General features: G+C 35.6%; 1 protein-coding gene and 1 pseudogene across 1 annotated transcript; both read left to right on the top strand.

The window, feature by feature from the left end:
- Positions 1-1,483: 1,483 nt before the first annotated feature.
- On the top strand, positions 1,484-11,808 carry LOC149385637 (nuclear pore complex protein). Its single transcript, XM_089626033.1, has 24 exons — positions 1,484-1,747; positions 2,181-2,548; positions 2,881-2,950; positions 3,128-3,246; positions 3,363-3,391; positions 3,562-3,687; positions 4,363-4,521; positions 5,173-5,265; positions 5,344-5,511; positions 5,865-5,963; positions 7,095-7,324; positions 7,410-7,467; positions 7,724-7,812; positions 8,051-8,182; positions 8,323-8,445; positions 8,890-8,988; positions 9,090-9,269; positions 9,803-9,977; positions 10,059-10,215; positions 10,356-10,558; positions 10,676-10,817; positions 11,052-11,212; positions 11,313-11,429; positions 11,611-11,808. Exons 1-24 carry the CDS (start codon positions 1,668-1,670, stop codon positions 11,677-11,679), a joined length of 3,246 nt encoding a protein of 1,081 aa, XP_089482159.1. The 5' UTR covers positions 1,484-1,667; the 3' UTR covers positions 11,680-11,808.
- A 2,632-nt stretch (positions 11,809-14,440) lies between these two features.
- Positions 14,441-14,743, top strand: LOC149385636 (copper transporter 1 pseudogene; annotated as a pseudogene).
- The last annotated feature ends 2,621 nt before the right edge of the window (positions 14,744-17,364 follow it).

Genomic DNA, 17,364 nt, shown 5'->3' with positions numbered 1-17,364 from the left:
TGTCACATAACCAAAAATTCGGCTTGATTATTCGATCCATTTTTTAAACTCAGTTCGGTTATCGGTTCTCAAGATCCATAAATTCGATTATCGATTATTTAAACAAAAATAAATAAATAAATAAATATTCTAACTAACATATCTCTCTCTCTCTCATACTGTCTCTCACGTGATACCACATCACATACACGCACGTTTCCAAAAAAAAAAAAGTAGACACTGATCGTCACGAACAAACACCCATCTCATTTTTTACTAATTTTTTTCTATTCTCAATGTTGTCTTCGACGGCATTGATTTTCTCCGGCGTCGGCGCTTCAGACCAAAGCTTCATCTTCGTCTCACGGTCGATCTTTGCTTTCTTCTACGCTTTCTTCTATGGTGGCATTCGTCGTTTCCTCTGCGCCATCTCCTACTACATCGTCTTCCACATTGTCTTGGGCCACTGTCGTAAGTCGTAAGTCGTCGGTGAGAGAGACACTAACCTCGGGGGCGGTCTCAGTGCGCCTTGGTTGTGTTTGAGCGGGGCTAGCCTCTGGATCTGCGACCGCTATCTCATTGGACGCAACATGTGTGGTGTGCCTAGAAGCTCATATTCTCGAAGCATCAATGCACTATAAGGTTCTGCCTCTTGGGGTTTGTGAAAGTTGGTGTGAGCTCGTAAGTGTTCTCGCGACCCACTCCTTATAGCGTCCAAATTGTTAGTGCTTGATTTCAGGCTAAAACTTATGAGCGTCCGCGATTCTACCCAAGGTCGGACCTTGAGGTCAAGCGTAGCTAAGCTATCATCTTTTGTCTGGGTACTCACATGGAAGCAGATGGTTTTTCCCTGGCACGTATTTGGGATCAAAGCGCGAGAACATCCACTATAATGGAGAGTCTTGATACAAAATTTATGTTATGCATCTCGTTGTCATACTTCGTTTTGATCATTGTTAGTGTTTTTTTAGAAAGACGCACCACACGTAACAATGCTGTAAAGAGATAACCTCAAATTCTCCATTTATATCAACGAAATTATGCAGAAAATGATGTATCGTTCCTCGTTTTGCTCAAGTTTCCACGAAAATAATTCGTATTGTCTTGAATTTCTCCGATTTTGTTTGATGAAGCTCCAAAATCTATAATCTCACTTTTAACCTGAAAAAGCTATAAGAAAAATATTTCATATTCAGCTTAGATAAATATCAAAATCATATAATAAATGTGTATTAAACGTACTTATCAATCGGCATATTATCCGAATTTTTCCATCCATCAATCAAAACACATATTTTTGTTTTTTGTCTTCATTTTCCGATGAATTTGTTTTCGGTGAAAAATGGCAATTATTTTATTTTTAACTAAAAATTAAATCTTTTTAGTAAAACGTTTATATTTTATAATTTATATAGTATATATATTTTGAAAATGAAGTTAATTACAAAGTTCTTAAGAATGAAAATGAAATGAAATTTTGTAGTTAGAAACGTAAGAGTGTAAGACCCATCCAAACGACGTCTCTTTAGCGTTTTTCTTTCGGTCGCTCGCTCGCAGTGTCACCGAGACGAGAGACCCAAAGTTCTGAAATTCCCGCGCTGTCTCCAAGTTCCTAGGGTTTAAGCTTCTCCGACTATTCCAACTCTCTGTTGCAACTCAGGGTCTCCGCGATTACTCATTCTCCGGAAATGGACGTCGATATGGACGCTTCTCGGAAGTACTACGACCCTGACGACCTCACCGTCAGAGAGCAATATCGCCGATACGGGTACGATTGTGTTTTCTTCTTCTTCTTCTTCTTCTTCTTCTTCTTCTTCTTCTTTATTTGGAGTTGTTGATATTTGAATTTCTTTGTTTATTTCGAAATGCGAGTGAGGCAATGAAGATTAGGTGTTAACCCCCCTAAAATTATTGGTGAAGTTCAACCGTTAGTTATAAAGCTAGGGCTTTTGAGGGATATATGTATTATAAAGAAACTGAGAGCGTAGCAGTTCAGTGATTAAGCTTCGAACACGCAGTAATTGGATTAGCTCTTAGAGAAGCTTGGGAATGCAGATCGATTTATTTTAGCAGTGATTACAGCATTGTGAATGTTTACTAGTAGCCCTATCGGGATCGGAAATTGGAGTGGTGTAGTTTCCTATATATATATATATACATGTATGTATGTTCTTTAGCATCTGAAGCTGTATTTTATGCAGGAAAAAAACCCAGGGTTCAAGCCTATCTTCCCATCGAGAAGCTACACCTTCGAGGTTAGGAGGAGCAGGGTTGTTTTATGATGGGCATAATATACATAGTCCAACTAATGCTGCTCTAATTCTCGAAAATATTAAACGAGAGGCTGAGAGCATCGACGGGGTTTACACAGAAGAATCACCTTTGAAGGCATATTCAACGTTGAAAAGGAGTTCATCCAGCGATGGTCTCGGAATCCCAGAAGTGGGCGTTGGTCTTGATTCAGTGCGCTCTGTGCTGAGAACCTCTAAACCTGAGGACAATTTACTGGATGATGGTGGGGATGACACGTTTTCTTCCTTCGCTTCCCTGCTCGATTCTGCTCTCCAAGGTGTTTGAAGCAATACAATCAAATCTTCTTTTCTGCTCCCTGAACCTTTTTGAGCTTCACATATATGTTTCTATTGTGGTCATTATGAGAATTCATATGGTTGCTGTTCAGCATTAAGGGTTTTGATTTATTCTATAACTGTTAATAGCGGTGATTAAGCATTGATCTGCTCGGAAATTAATGTAAGAGCATTCTATACAATTCCCCGCATTTAGAAGTTCATTTCTCGGAGTTAACTTCTATTAAACTTCAACGAGATAAATAAGTTTCCTGCTGATTTCGAGCTCAACTATCCACATCTCTTAATTTTTTTTTAAATGTCTTGTGTGCAGGAAGAATGGCTATTCCTGACCTTATTCTAGGGTTTGAGGAATCGTGTCGACATGTCTCCGAGGCGATTAGGTATGTTGATACTGCATACTCACCAACGTATGCGGATTCGCATGTAGTGCCTGAATGATATACTGATCTATTGAAAGTAATCTTACTGCCTATTTTAAATTAACTGCAATACCGCGACCATTCAACCTGTGTATCATCTAGGATTACTTCATTCCTTATTTTTTTTATATACTATAGGGATGAATCCAATTTTCGGCATCGGGTGGTAGAGGACAAGCTAATGAGACAAAAGTCCCAGTTTCTTCTTGATGAGGCAGCTTCATGGTCTCTCTTGTGGTATCTTTATGAGAAAGGAAATGCACCGAACCTATTGATTTCAGTGGAAAAGACATCCCATGCAAATGCTTTCTGGGAAATCTGAGTTAATTTCGAAGTATGTCTCGTCTGATAGTTCGTCTTCTTCTTGCAGGAACTGAAGAGATTCCGAAAGAACTCTTAATGGTGATCTTTTCAATCTTATTTTAAAGAATCCTTTTAGTCGATCTTCTTTTATTTATTACTTATTTTCTCCATTTTTTAAGCTTAACACATTAGTGAAAATATAATTGCTCATCTGGTCTTTTAAAAAAAAAAAAAAAAATTGCTCATCTGGTCCATTACGCTTTTCACAGTTGCCCCCAACTTCACATATAGACGCTTGCCAATTTGTAGCAGAGGACCATAATGCTCAGTTATGTTTGCGGATAGTTCAGTGGCTAGAAGGTTTAGCTTCCAAAGCACTTGACTTAGAAAGCAAGGTACTCGTTCTATATGTGTTTGCCAGCTGATAAATTGGGAGTGGTGACTTTGATTCTTGTCATATTCTGAGGGAAGACATTAAATGTATGCATTTTCTTGCTGCTTTCAAAAGTTCTGTAGTCTTTATTTTTTAACATGATTTCGTTTCGCCAATTTGATCTCTACTGCAAGCATGTTGCTCCCTTCTCCGTAATTTAATGTAACAATTAACTTTTTACTGACCATGTTGAAAAAAAAATATAATTTAGATGGTCTCCTGAATTCTATCTACCAATGTCTGGCTTTTTGCCAATTGTAAAGAATTCAAGGGATTTTTCTTTTTCTGATTTCTCAAGAGTCTGTCGAGTGCCCTCTTAGCGGTTGGTTTATTCATTTGATACCGGGCTGGCGTGTTGGTTTACATATGGTCCAGAATCCAAAGGTTTAAATTGATTTTGCACTTCCCAATTCCTGTCAAGGCCTTTTAACGTCGTGCTAGAGCCTAATCTTCAAATTTTAATTTATTAATAAATTTTTCGTTTCTGAGATGAATATGAGTTTTTGGTGTCTCAAATTATGTTTTGGCCTCTTTCTTATAGAAAGCCTTGATCCGTCATGTTGTTCTCATATTGATCCTTAATGTATTTTTTATATAAGTTTTCTCTGAGATGGACAAGCTATGTAATAAATTGTAGGTGCGAGGATCACATGTTGGTTCCTATCTTCCCAGCTCTGGAATTTGGCATCAGACACAACGATATCTCAAAAAAGGAGCCTCCAATAAAAGAACCATTCATCATTTAGATTTTGATGCTCCGACCCGAGAACATGCTCATCCATTATCTGATGACAAGGTACAATTCTCTGCTGTCTTATGGGTTTCTTTTGCAATTTGTTTTGAAATTTCATCTCCAAAATTGAGTGTGTGTTTTTTTTTTTTTTTTTTTTTTTTTTTTTTTTTTTTCTTGCGGTGTGCATGGATCTGTGCGTTTTCCTACAAAAAGTTATTATTATATTCTCAAAGAGACGGGTTTTATCAATTAAGAATATTGTTTAAATTGAAGCACATGAAGCGGTTTGTTTTAATTGATAAAAGATGACCTTTATCAACAAAAATTACATCCATTAGGCTGCAGTTTGTTTCGCAAGAATAGACATGAAACTAAATCCACATGAATTGACTCTCAACAGCTATAGAAAAAAGTAAGGGTAGGGTTATCTGCAATCTGGAACTCAATGAAGTTGCTGCTATTTTGAATTTTCTAAAAAAGTGTGCAGCCCCGGCATGATGTGAATGATCAAATTCTGGTTGTTTGGTAAAACTTCCCTTAGGCTTCTTTTTTCTTTACCTTTTTCCATTGCGTCAAAAAGAAATAACCTGATTACCCAAATTTGGGTATGAGAAGTCGTGTCTGTATTGACCTGCTTACCCAAATTTTCTATTTTCTTTAATGAAGAAATCATCTGATTATATTGTTTTTCTTTTTCTTTATTTTTACAAACAGAAACAAGATGAATGTCTTCTAGAAGACCTCTGGACTCTTATGAGAGCTGGGAGACTTGAAGAGGCATGTAACCTCTGTAGATCCGCAGGACAAGTAAGCAAAGCTCATGTAAATAATGTCATGTTATTCGTGTTTTGGGTTTCTCTTCTGATTGACACCGAGATTTGATAGGCATGGAGAGCTGCAACTTTGTGTCCGTTTGGGGGGCTGGACCAGTTTCCATCTGTTGAAGCTCTCCTAAAAAATGGGAAAGATAGAACATTGCAAGCCATTGAATTGGAAAGTGGAATAGGTAACCAATGGCGTCTCTGGAGATGGGCTTCTTATTGCGCTTCAGAGGTAGATAAATGATCTTGTTTTCAATTCAATAATTGATGTGTGGAACGAGTTCCATTTGTGCTCAGTATTGATGCTTATTACGTGTGTAATTGTACATGTTGATAAACTGCATGATTTTGCTGTAGAGACTTTTTAAGAACATGTTCTTTTCATTATTTAGTCTTGTACATATTGTCCTGTCCATAATGTCGATTTTCTTTCAGGTTTGCTATATTAGTTTCAGTTTTCTTTCATATTTTGAATTGGATAACATGGCTAATTAAATTTATGGGCCTTATGTGTAAATATTTTAGTATTTATTAATTTATTAATTTTAATTTATCTCACTGATGTATGTAATTTCATCTGTATAGAAAATTTCTCATGAAGATGGTGGAAAGTATGAAGTGGCAGTTTATGCAGCACTTTGTAGCAACTTGCAACGTATGCTTCCGATTTGCACAGACTGGGAGGTAATTATTCTCTTACTGAAATGAGTCGCTGGCTAGTTTTCTAATTTTTTTTTAAGTTTTTTTTTCCTGTGGGAAGTTGAGAAAAATCGCTAGGAAATGCTTTTATCAACATTTTAATAAAACTAGGATATTTAATTATTACTGATATGGACTGGTAAGAATCGTTCTACTTTAAAGAAACACAAATATTATTTAACTGAATTATAGTATAATAAGGGATCAAGAAGAAAAAAAAAAAAATTATTTAACTGAATTATAGTATAATAAGGGATCAAGAAGAAAAAGTAGCATAAACGTTACTTGATTTGATATGCGGGATCTAGTTTCTAGGTAAAATCTAAGACTTTTATTCTCACGTTGAATTTATATTATTATACTAATTGACATAACGTAGGCAATGGGTTGTTGTCTTGAGCCTCTCTGTACTTTGTTCATATAGAATTCTATTGAACATTGTTGGGGTTTTACTGTCTGAGTATTTCTTTCTGAAGCATGCATTAAGGTGAAAATCCATCAGCATTGCAATTCGGTGAGAAGACTCCTGGCTTTTAAAAGATGTGTATAGGGTACAAGTTAATGGTAGTCATATAAACATCAAGCGGAACTTAAGCACAAAAGACTAGTTTTTTTTTTTTTTTTTTTTTTTTTAATAAGTAAAGGAATTTCCATGAGTCTGGAATCCATCTCCTCATCTGGGAACATAAGGTGCTTACCACTGATCTATCATTTCTTGTCAGCATAAAAGACTTAATATCACAAGAAACAGGTATATACTTTATTCAATGACACAATGACCATAATTTGACACGCCTACCTTAGAGTTGCTGGCCGAGCAGTCAGGCCGTTGGTTTATAACCAAGAGGCCGGGTTATAGCCTAGCAATTGCTAGTGTTTCAAGCTTCACAAATGTCGTGGGGCAGGCAGAGACCTCGGGACTAAAAATTCCACCATGTATATTTCAATGGATTGCCACTTTATTTTTTTTTTCTCTTGTGTTGATAATGTATTTTATTTTTTATGATTTACTAAACAATTTTATTTCCATGTTTTGCTTACTGAAATTGTAAATACATGGATTATTTCCTATGCGAGCCCACGCCGTCGAGCTCTGAAACTGTATATTTTCTGTAGTCCGCTTGCTGGGCAATGGCAAAGTCATGGCTAGAAGTTCAGGTGGATCTGGAACTGGCTCAAGTGCAACCAGAAAGCCTAGATCAATTCAGAAACTCTGGTGATGGAATGGAGGGAAGTCCTGGAGATAAGGACCATCAGCGTGCTAATAGACCAGATCATTGGCCACTACAAGTTTTGAACCAGCAACCACGACAACTATCTGATTTTATCCAGAAGCTACATTCAAGGTACGGTAATGATAGTTTTCGTTTGAAAATCACTTCTTTTTGTCCCGTGTATGAGTAATAGTAACGAAAATAAACTATTTACCAGCGAAATGTTGCATGAAAGTGTTACCCGTGCTTGCAAGGAACAACAACGCCAAATAGAGGTATGCTCTTCTTTACCTTTGCTTCAGTTTCCATTTAACTAAAAAGTGTATACAAATTTCACTTGGACAATTCGGCGCTTTTTATACTTTATTATAATATTTATTTATGTGTAATAGTAACTGGAGAAATATGTTGTCGAATGTATGAAATTTGTTAATTGGATTCATATGAATAAAAATGGCAGAGTAGAAATTTACTTGATGTGACATCCATTCTGCTTGCCCCTGCCTACAACTGACCTATTGTGTTTAACAGATGATTTTGATGTCAGGAGACATACCACGCTTGTTGGACCTTATATGGTCATGGATAGCACCTTCCGAAGAGGGTCAGGGTGTAATTAGGTAATATCATGATTATTACTACCTTGGATGGTTTGTATAATCTGATTTTAACGGTAAAATCAGAGCACGCGCCGACACAGAGAAAAGAAAACACAAATTACACAAAAAATAAACACCTTTTTTTTTACTTTGGATTTATTTTTTTGATTTTTTTTTTATGAAAGAAACTATTACATGAAGTTTTACTCCTTTTTCTCCATGTTAATACGTTTCTTCAAATGCACATTTCTGTGACTAGGCCTCATGGAGATCCTCAGATGATTCGATTCGGAGCGCACTTGGTTATCGTGCTTAGATACTTACTGCATGATGAAATGAAAGATGCTTTTAAAGACAAACTCGTAAACGTCGGCGATCTCATTTTGAACATGTAAGTACCTTCACGCTGTGGTCCTTATGCACCTTTCTAGTGTAAGTTTGTACCGTAAATAATGCTCTACATGTTTTCTACTTGAACAATTTGGGATAAATATTTATTAATTAATTAATAGAATGTCGATTTGATCTCAGGTATGCTATGTATCTATTTTCAACGCACCAAGAGGAGTTGGTTGGGCTGTACGCTTCTCAACTTGCACGTCACCGGTGTATTGACCTATTTGTGAACATGATGGAACTAAGGCTCAACAGCAGGTAGCAACTACATTCTTAGTAATGTTTTCATGGTCTTCGTATCTAATTATAAAGACACCATAATTCGTGTCTTGTGGGATGTTTAGATTCAGATGACCTGTTGTAAAATTATACTTATTTATGTTGCTCTATCTGAACGGAGACTTGCTATTGGGATTTTTTTAGGTTGTAGTATATCTTTTGTAAAACTTGATTCTCTCTCTCTCTCTCTCTACTAGAGAGAAGGGGTTTACTGTTTCTTAATATCTTTCATAAAATTTTGTTCTCTCTCTACTAGAGAAAAGGGGTTTATTGTTTCTTTTACAAAGTTTGTTGCTTGGTCCTCATCATGATTGGTTAGATGGGATATGTACCCCCGTGATTTCATCAATTTTTCCTGATTGTTATAAGGTGTGGCTATCACTTTTTTATTATTTCTCTGTTATTCTTTGTTGCCTCTTAAAGCTTGCATGTCAAGTATAAGATCTTCCTTTCTGCAATGGAGTACTTGCCATTTTCGCTTGGGGACGATTCAAAAGGATGCTTTGAAGAAATTATTGAGAGGTGGTTGTCCTCTCTTGTGCATATTTTAATTCAACGTGGATGACAATATATTCATTTGAAGTCATTCGATTGATCTGATAAATCATTAAAAATCTAAACAGGGTTTTGACTAGATCTCGAGAGATCAAAGTTGTTGAACATGACAAGGAATCAGATGTTGCAGAGCAGCATCGCATGCAGAGTCTTCAAAAAGCTACGGTGACCCAATGGCTATGCTTTACACCCCACTCTAATGTTGAAGATATTCGAACAAAACTTCTTCTACGAGCATTGATGCACAGGTACAAGAAAAATACAATTTGAAGTTGAGGATTCTGAAAAATAATACTGTTATTTTTTTTTTTTTTGTCAAGTACCCCCAAGAGTTTGCTAGTAATAAAAGGAAAGGTTCATTGCTTGAGGACAAAATCTAAATAGTTTTTAGGGCGTTATAAGAAACTGTAAACTATCACCTGGTTTCGTAATTGTTTCTTATGTCTACATATTTACAAGTTACTGTACACTTGATGCTTCATAACATCACGATTATCATCTATGGTCCTAGAGAACAATAAACTATTGTGTAGCATTGTGCCACTGGTTTATGATTGATGAGTTTAGAGATGTTTCTTTTATGACTGTTGGCTTTAGTTAAGATGTGTCCATATCGTGCATTTCTTAAACTCTTTCCATGTATATAGATTTAAGTTTGCCTCATTAAGAAAATTAATTAAAGTTCTATGTTTTTTGTCCTATTAATTATTTATTAATTTGTTTTTTTTTTTACTTTTTTTCTTCTTCTTCTTCTTCTTCTTCTTCTTCTTCTTCCATATAGCAATATATTGTTTAGGGAATTTTCCTTGATATCAATGTGGAGGGTACCTGCAATGCCCATAGGAGCACACATGTTACTGAGTTTTCTTGCTGAACCTTTGAAGCAACTGTCTGAAGCTTCTGATACATTGGAGACTAGTAATGTTTCAGAGAATCTGAGGGAATTTCAGGACTGGGTATGTATCTATCTATTTAGGGAGTTTGGAGAAGATGTACTAAACTTCCAACGCATATTAACTCATCTTTCTTTAAAATAGAGCGAGTATTACTCCTGTGATGCAACGTATCGCAAGTGGCTCCAATTTGAAGTAGAAAATGCAGAAATTTCATCTCTAGAACTCTCATCGGACGAAAAACAAAACGCCATTTTAGCAGCAAAGGAGGCTCTGCATTCGTCTTTGTTATTGCTTTTGAGTAAGTTCAGCTCTCTCTCTCTCTCTCTCAACGTTATAATCGGACAAATCAATGGTGGAGTTCATTTAATGTACTCTGTGTGTTTGTGTTTTAGTTGTGTTAAACCAAGTGCTTACTTACTTGACGTCTCATTTTATTAGGGAAAGAAAATCCATGGTTAGCTTTCCCCGAAGATGACAATAGTGAAATGATGGAGGCAGTGTTCCTGGAATTGCATGCCACTGCAATGCTCTGCCTTCCTTCCGGCGAATGCATGTACCCAGATGCCTCCATTTGTACTGCGCTCACGAGTGCGCTTTACTCTTCAGTGAGTGAGGATATTGTGTCCGATCGACAACTCATGGTATGCTATTTCTCACACAACATTCTCTCGCGATGGATAAAACTATATAGTACCCAGGCATGAGCTGTCAGTGAAACAATATCTTCGCAAACCTTTTATTTTTGACATATTTTCCAGGTAAATGTTTCGATATCATCATCGGATAGTTGCTGCATAGAGGTTGTGCTTCGGTGCTCGGCTGTGGCAGGTGATGGCTTAAGTCCTAATGAACTCAATGATGGTGGTATTCTTGGTACCATCATGGCTGCTGGATTCAAAGGTATTCGGAAATTCTACCAATCTTTCACGCCTCGTGTTTTCCAATCCTACTCTTCTCATCGTATTGTTGTTTCTGTGTAAAAAAAGTTGGGTTGGTTTATGCTTCAATAAAAAATGCAAGAGAACCGTGTTCATATGGATTTTTAGCAAAGATAAAATATCATCATCCGTTAATAGGGTAATTTATTCATTTGAAAGAGGGTTGACTGAATCAGTTAGTCGACTGTTGCTACAGGTGAGCTTCCCCTATTTCAAGCTGGGGTCTCGATAGAGATTTCTCGATTAGATGCTTGGTATTCAATCAAAGAGAGTTCTTTAGATGGCCCCGCGACGTACATTGTGCGGGGACTTTGCCGTCGGTGTTGCCTTCCAGAACTCGTTCTTCGATCCATGCAGGTCAGCTTCTTCCCCGGGAAGTCTCTCATTTTTTATTCTCTTGTGTCGTGTTTTTTCTGTATTGGAGTGCTCATATTTGTCATGGATTTGAAATTTCTAGCTCTCCGTGTCGCTCATGGAGTCTGGCATTGCACCTGAAAGCCATGATGAGTTAATTGAACTTGTGGCTAGCCCAGAAACAGGATTTCTTCAGCTGTTTAGTGAGCAACAATTGCAAGTAAGTTACATATGTATTCGTTGAGAAACATGATGGTATGGATGAAAGCTGAATTGTATTGAACTTAACCTATTTTTCCCAGTTACATATTTGGTTTGTTTCGTACGAACAATACTTATTTATATTTTTATTTTAAAGTATCGAATCGGCTAATTTGTAAAATCCATCTTGTGATGTCCAGGAGTTTCTGCTATTCGAGAGGGAATACTCAATATCCCAAATGGAGCTTCAAGAGGATGAGTTTCCTTGATTATTTTGTCGTCTTTGCTTTGCGACATCAAGAAGATTTGTCGTTTCCAGTGTTTTTAACTCTTATAGAATGATACTCCAAGATTGCTTGGTTTTAATGCAAGATTTGCTTTTTATTTTTATTTTTCTATTTATATTTCTTTACCCATATGGGTGCAAGCATTTAATTTTTTTTTTTTTTTTTGGTAATGTTAACCTGGTGAATTCAAAAGTTACTAAATTTTAGTTTATAGGCATCGGATCAAGTTACGGTCAAGCAATGATCGAAGTATTAAAACTTTTATTTTGCCCCAGCCAACGCAATGGGTAATAAACATGATAAGGGGCGAGTTCGGTAATTAATTCGAATCAATCCTGAAAATTGAGTATGAGGTGATTTATAACTTCACACGACTTCACCACTAAAATTCGGTATAAGCTTACTCAGAAACTGCAAGCAAGTCTTACCAGAGAACCCCTAAAACCTGTAGCCTAGCTTTTATTTAATTTGATTTGTTGATTTTCTAACAGTGAATGACGTGATATTAGGGATGGTTATTTTAGCCGTGGAGTAACGTACTCGTAAGACCCTATTCGTCATAGATAGAACTTGAATAAAATCTTACTCATATAGACAGTGTAGAATAAGATATGAGTATTACCCATCAAAAGTAAGTGTGGGGGGTCTGGACCGTCTGGTTGTTATCAACCTTACCATTTATCCTATTATGCCATGTAGTAATTAACATTAAAATTACTACTATATTTTCAAATTTTACATGTAACGTGAAATATATTTTTCATGTTTTATTTGTTATTTTGACTTTAAAATTATATTTTATTTAGTGTTAATTTGAATCTTAATTTTGATTTTATTTTATAGAACTTCGGTAGACTCATTTATGATTTTCAAGTACTTTATCTTCAGTTTATTTTTAATTTAACGAAACATAAAATGGGTAAACTAAATTCATAACCCCATTATTCACCTCAAACTACCACTAGGCCCATTGTATACCCAAACTCATTTCCTTTTAAAAGAAATTGTATGGGTTGGATATGATTTTTAAATTCTTTCTAGAGTTTGATTTTATCGGACCCTATCCAAACTCTATTCATTTTCCATCTTTACGTTTTATATTTGCTTTGTGCAAAAAGAAAGATTGCGCTGTTTAAACCCAGATCTATAGTAGTCTATATTATGGAGAAAATTTCACAACCAACTTACTTTTTATATCACTCATATTTTCAAAATATTTCACTAGTAATCGTTTCTCTTTTTTTTCGGACAAAAATACCCTCATGTTTCGGAATTTTAGTCAACAATAATTGAAATATGATCACCAATTATTGAAATCTGGTCAACAACTATTGAAATCTAGTTAACTGTTATTGAAATCTGGTTAACTGTTACTGAAATCTGGTAAACCGTTATTGAAATTTGGTTAAAAATTAATGAAATCTAGTCAATAGTTATTGAAATATGGTCAACAACTATTGAAATCTGATTAACTGTTATTGAAATCTAGTCAACAAAATCTGGTTAACCGTTATTAAAATCTGGTTAACTGTTATTGAAAACGGTTAGTTATGAAAATTAGAAGGTTCAGCGGGTAATATTGAACAAAGTTAGAAAAAACGGTCACTTTCGACTATTTTCACTATATTAGGTTAGAGAAATTGCTCCGAGTAAGAGTAACAAAAGGCCAATGGACTTTTTCGGACATTTTTTTTTAAAAAAAAAAAGGTCAGGTATAGGACTAAGGTAGGAGAGAGATTTTTTTTTTCCTTCTATATCTACCCTTAAACCTAAAAAAAAGGAAAAGAGAGGAAGTAGGGAAAAAAAAACCTAAATTTTAAAAGTCCATAGCTCTTGATTTCAACCTCTGTTTAAAAAAAAATGGTATCAACGTGAAGCCCTCGAACACTAGTTTCTTTTAAAACCGGTCTTGACCATGTTTTCTTTTAAGCCTAAATTTTGTGACCATCTTGTCACGAAACGGCTAAATTTTCAGTTTCAGCTCAACATTGTCACGATATTCAGCAGGTTCGTGACAATACAAAACCATGTACGTAACCCTTTAAATAGAAGATCATGAGGTAATAACTTGTATTATTTTGTCAAAATATATATCTTGACTAATGTTATTTTTATAAAATTCAAGGAGATGACATATTTTAAAGTTATCAGATAAATAATTTTATAAAACTTGTTATAATATTCAACGTCATTATCTCATGATCTTTATTTTTTTTTTATTCTTAATGCCACCCTTCGACCACTTTCTAAACAAGTATTTGTAAAAAAATCATTTGGTGACTTTGTCCTCATATATTGAAATTTCGTGACAAAGAGGTATCGAAATACATATGTGTTGTCACAAACAGGTTACGAAATTGGGAATTTTATGACCACATCGTCACAAAATATTGGACTTTCGTGACCACTTTGTCACGAAACATTGGAATTTCGCGACTATTTTGTCACAAAACATAAGAATTTCTTGACCACATTGTCACAAATCAAAAAAGTTTAGTGACAACATGGTCACGAAATAGGGTTCTTTTTATACAATTTTACCCAAAATAACTTGTTTCTTTGAAAATATTTTCCTTACAGACTAGCGGTCAAGTGGAGCTTGGAATTTAAAAAAAAATGAAAGTAATCCTTTAAGGGCTATTTTGTACACTAGCCCAATCAGCCCACTAATATTAAGAGAATAGCCAAAGTTCTCATAAATTAAGGGAATAACTCAATTAACCTAAACTAGCTAAATTACCCCATGTACTTCCTCGCTCTCGCCTTCGTCTTCGCGCTCGTCATCGTCACCGAGTGGCTCTTCCACTCGCGCCTCCTCAACACGCGATCCTCCTCCACTGGTGCCGCCCTCACCCAGACGCTCCTCCACGCGTTGCGCGTCGGCCTCGCCTACCTCGTTATGCTCGCCATCATATCCTTTAATGACGGTGTCTTCTTCGTCTCCGTCACTGGTCACGCCGTTGGGTTCGTGGTTTTCGGTTGTCGTCTTTTTCGGAGCGGCGATACCGTGAAAGTCACCTCTAATCTCCCGCCCATGGGCTGTTGAGTCCCTTACGGCTCTATCTACCCTCGATCGATCGGTTTGTTGAATCGTTGAGCTATTTTGTTGATTCATTGCTAATTCGCGAATCAGTTAATTAATTAACTGACAGAATTGAGTTAGGTTAATTAATTAACTGATTGGTTGAATTAAGAATTAGCTTTGGTTCTGATTTTTTTTATAGCAAAGTTAATTTACTAACTGACTGAATTATGAATTAGGTTAATTAATTGAATGCTTTGAATAGGAATTGACATAAGTTCTGATTTTTGTAATTTTTTTGTGAATTTCCAATCCAAACATTCAGTTAATTAATTAACCTAACTAAATTCAGTCTGTTAATTAATTAACTGATTCGCGAATGATATAATTGTCTGCTAAGAAAAAAATGGGCTATTTCCTTAATTAAAAGAAACTTGGGCTATTCCACTAATAAGAAGTGTAAAATGAGTTAGTGACAACATATTTGACATCCTTTAAACTAAAGATTATGATGTAATGACTTGTAGTATTTTGTCGAAATGTATTTATTGACTAATGTTATTATTATAAAATTCAAGTAGATGACATATTTTAAAGTTTTCAGATCATGAATTTTTTTTAAATGTTATAATATTCCACGTCATGATTATTTCCAAATTTATCCACGGCTTATTAGTTCTTAGTTTTTTTTTTTTTTTTTTTTTAAATTTCCATCGCCACTCTTCGACCACTTTGTAAACAACTATTTGTAAGAAAATCATTTCTCAATTATTTGGGTAAATTTGTCCCTAAACATTTGAATTATGCGACAAACTGATCAAGAAATACATCTATTTTGTGACAAATCTGTCACGAAATTTTGGACTTTCGTGACAACCAAGTCACAAAATATTGGACTTTCATGACCACTTTTGTCACGAAACATACGAATTCATGACTATTGTGTCACGAAACAAAAGAATATCTTGACCCCTTTGTCACAAAATACACTAGATGTTTCGTGACAAACTGGTCACGAAATATGGTTTTTTTTTTGGGTAATTTAGCAAAATAGCCAACTCAAACCTTTAAAATTGCTAAATAGCCAAGGTTTTGTAAATACTAAGTAAATAGTCATTCGGATGACGTGGCCCAATAAGAGGTTTTTTTATTTCCGAAATTGCCCATGAGCATTTGAATTTTGAATTACTAATTTGAATTTTCGGATGAAATTTATTCCCGAAATTTTTGGAATTGTATTTCCTGATATAAGTGTGAACATGATTTAGTCTATTAATGATCCCTTTATTTTAGGAACTAAATGGACGTGGCAGTTGTAATTTTTTTGTTTCTTTTTATATATTATTTCTTATATTCTTCGTCCAGATTTATATTGCATTCTTGATTTCTGTAGGGATCAGTAAACTAATGTAAATAATGTTGGTTGAGTGTTCATTTACATTTGCGTCGATATGTTATTTACCCAGATTTACATAAGTCATGTTTCAGTTTAACCAATAACATCAAAAAATATAGGTCTTAGTAATGACAAAATTTACTCATATATATGTTTCTTTGGATTAACGAAGAATCCAAAGTACCAAAAGAGTTAGCAAACATAAATCTCAAAATACACATCATTAGCATTGCTGGTTTCTTTATAACGCGTTTTGGTCTCTCACTGATGTCAAGCTTCACTGCAACTGGTTCGCCGTTCTTCTTGAGATGTAAATATGTGTAATATTTACTCAGATTTACTGCAAAAAATGTCGACTACTATTATTTTCTTCTAACATCCAAACTCAACAGTAAATATGTGTAAATAAATATTTGATCCAAAAAACTTAGACTATCCAATATTTACTGCAAAATATGTCGACTACTATTATTTTCTTCTAACATCCAAACTCAGCAGTAAATATGTGTAAATAAAGAAAAGGTCCAAATAACTTAGACTATCCAATATTTACTGAAGATTTACTGCAAAATATGTCGACTCCAATTTTTTCTTCTAACATCCAAACACCCAATTTTCTAAACGCATTCACAATGGTATATCGGGAAAACTAACACATTGATACATGATTTCATTTTACTGCGCATCAAGATATAGATATAACACATCAAGATTTATACATCAAACTCGTTCCAACAACATTTAAACATTCAAAAGGATTTACAATAAACATAATAATCACTGAATGACACATGATTTTGTATTACAACACATGCATACCTGGGCAGATCCAGATCTTGGCGGCGAGGTCCACTCGTGTGTGGGAAGGGTCGGTATTTCGGGGTGTACGGAAGGGTCGGGATTTCGGGGTGGGATCGGATCGTAGACACGCAAGCCGCGTGTGGGATCACGTCCGCAGCCACGCGTTCCACGTCATCCGGACTCCGTCGATCCCCTCCGGATCGCCCATCTCCATCGCCATCGCCGACCGATCTGGGATTCGGAGAGAAGAGAAGCTGAGCTCTGTGCGGTGATCGTCGGGGGTGATGATAGCGATAGAAAGGTCAATTCAATTCCGATTGGATTCGGGGTTGTGCTGTGTCGTGTGGGAGTTTTTTTCTTAATAATGGCAAATTGAATATTGGTGGAGAGATAATGGATAATTAATTGCAGTTATTATTCCTGGATTCTCGTTTGCAGTTATTATACC

This window comes from Urtica dioica, chromosome 9 (assembly GCF_054948205.1).
Source record: "Urtica dioica subsp. dioica isolate 48M chromosome 9, U.dioica_male_clone48M_v1_H2, whole genome shotgun sequence".
Taxonomy (NCBI): Eukaryota; Viridiplantae; Streptophyta; class Magnoliopsida; order Rosales; family Urticaceae; genus Urtica; species Urtica dioica.
The sequence above is the reverse complement of the archived record's forward strand: the minus strand, read 5'-3'. Positions and strand labels throughout refer to the sequence as shown.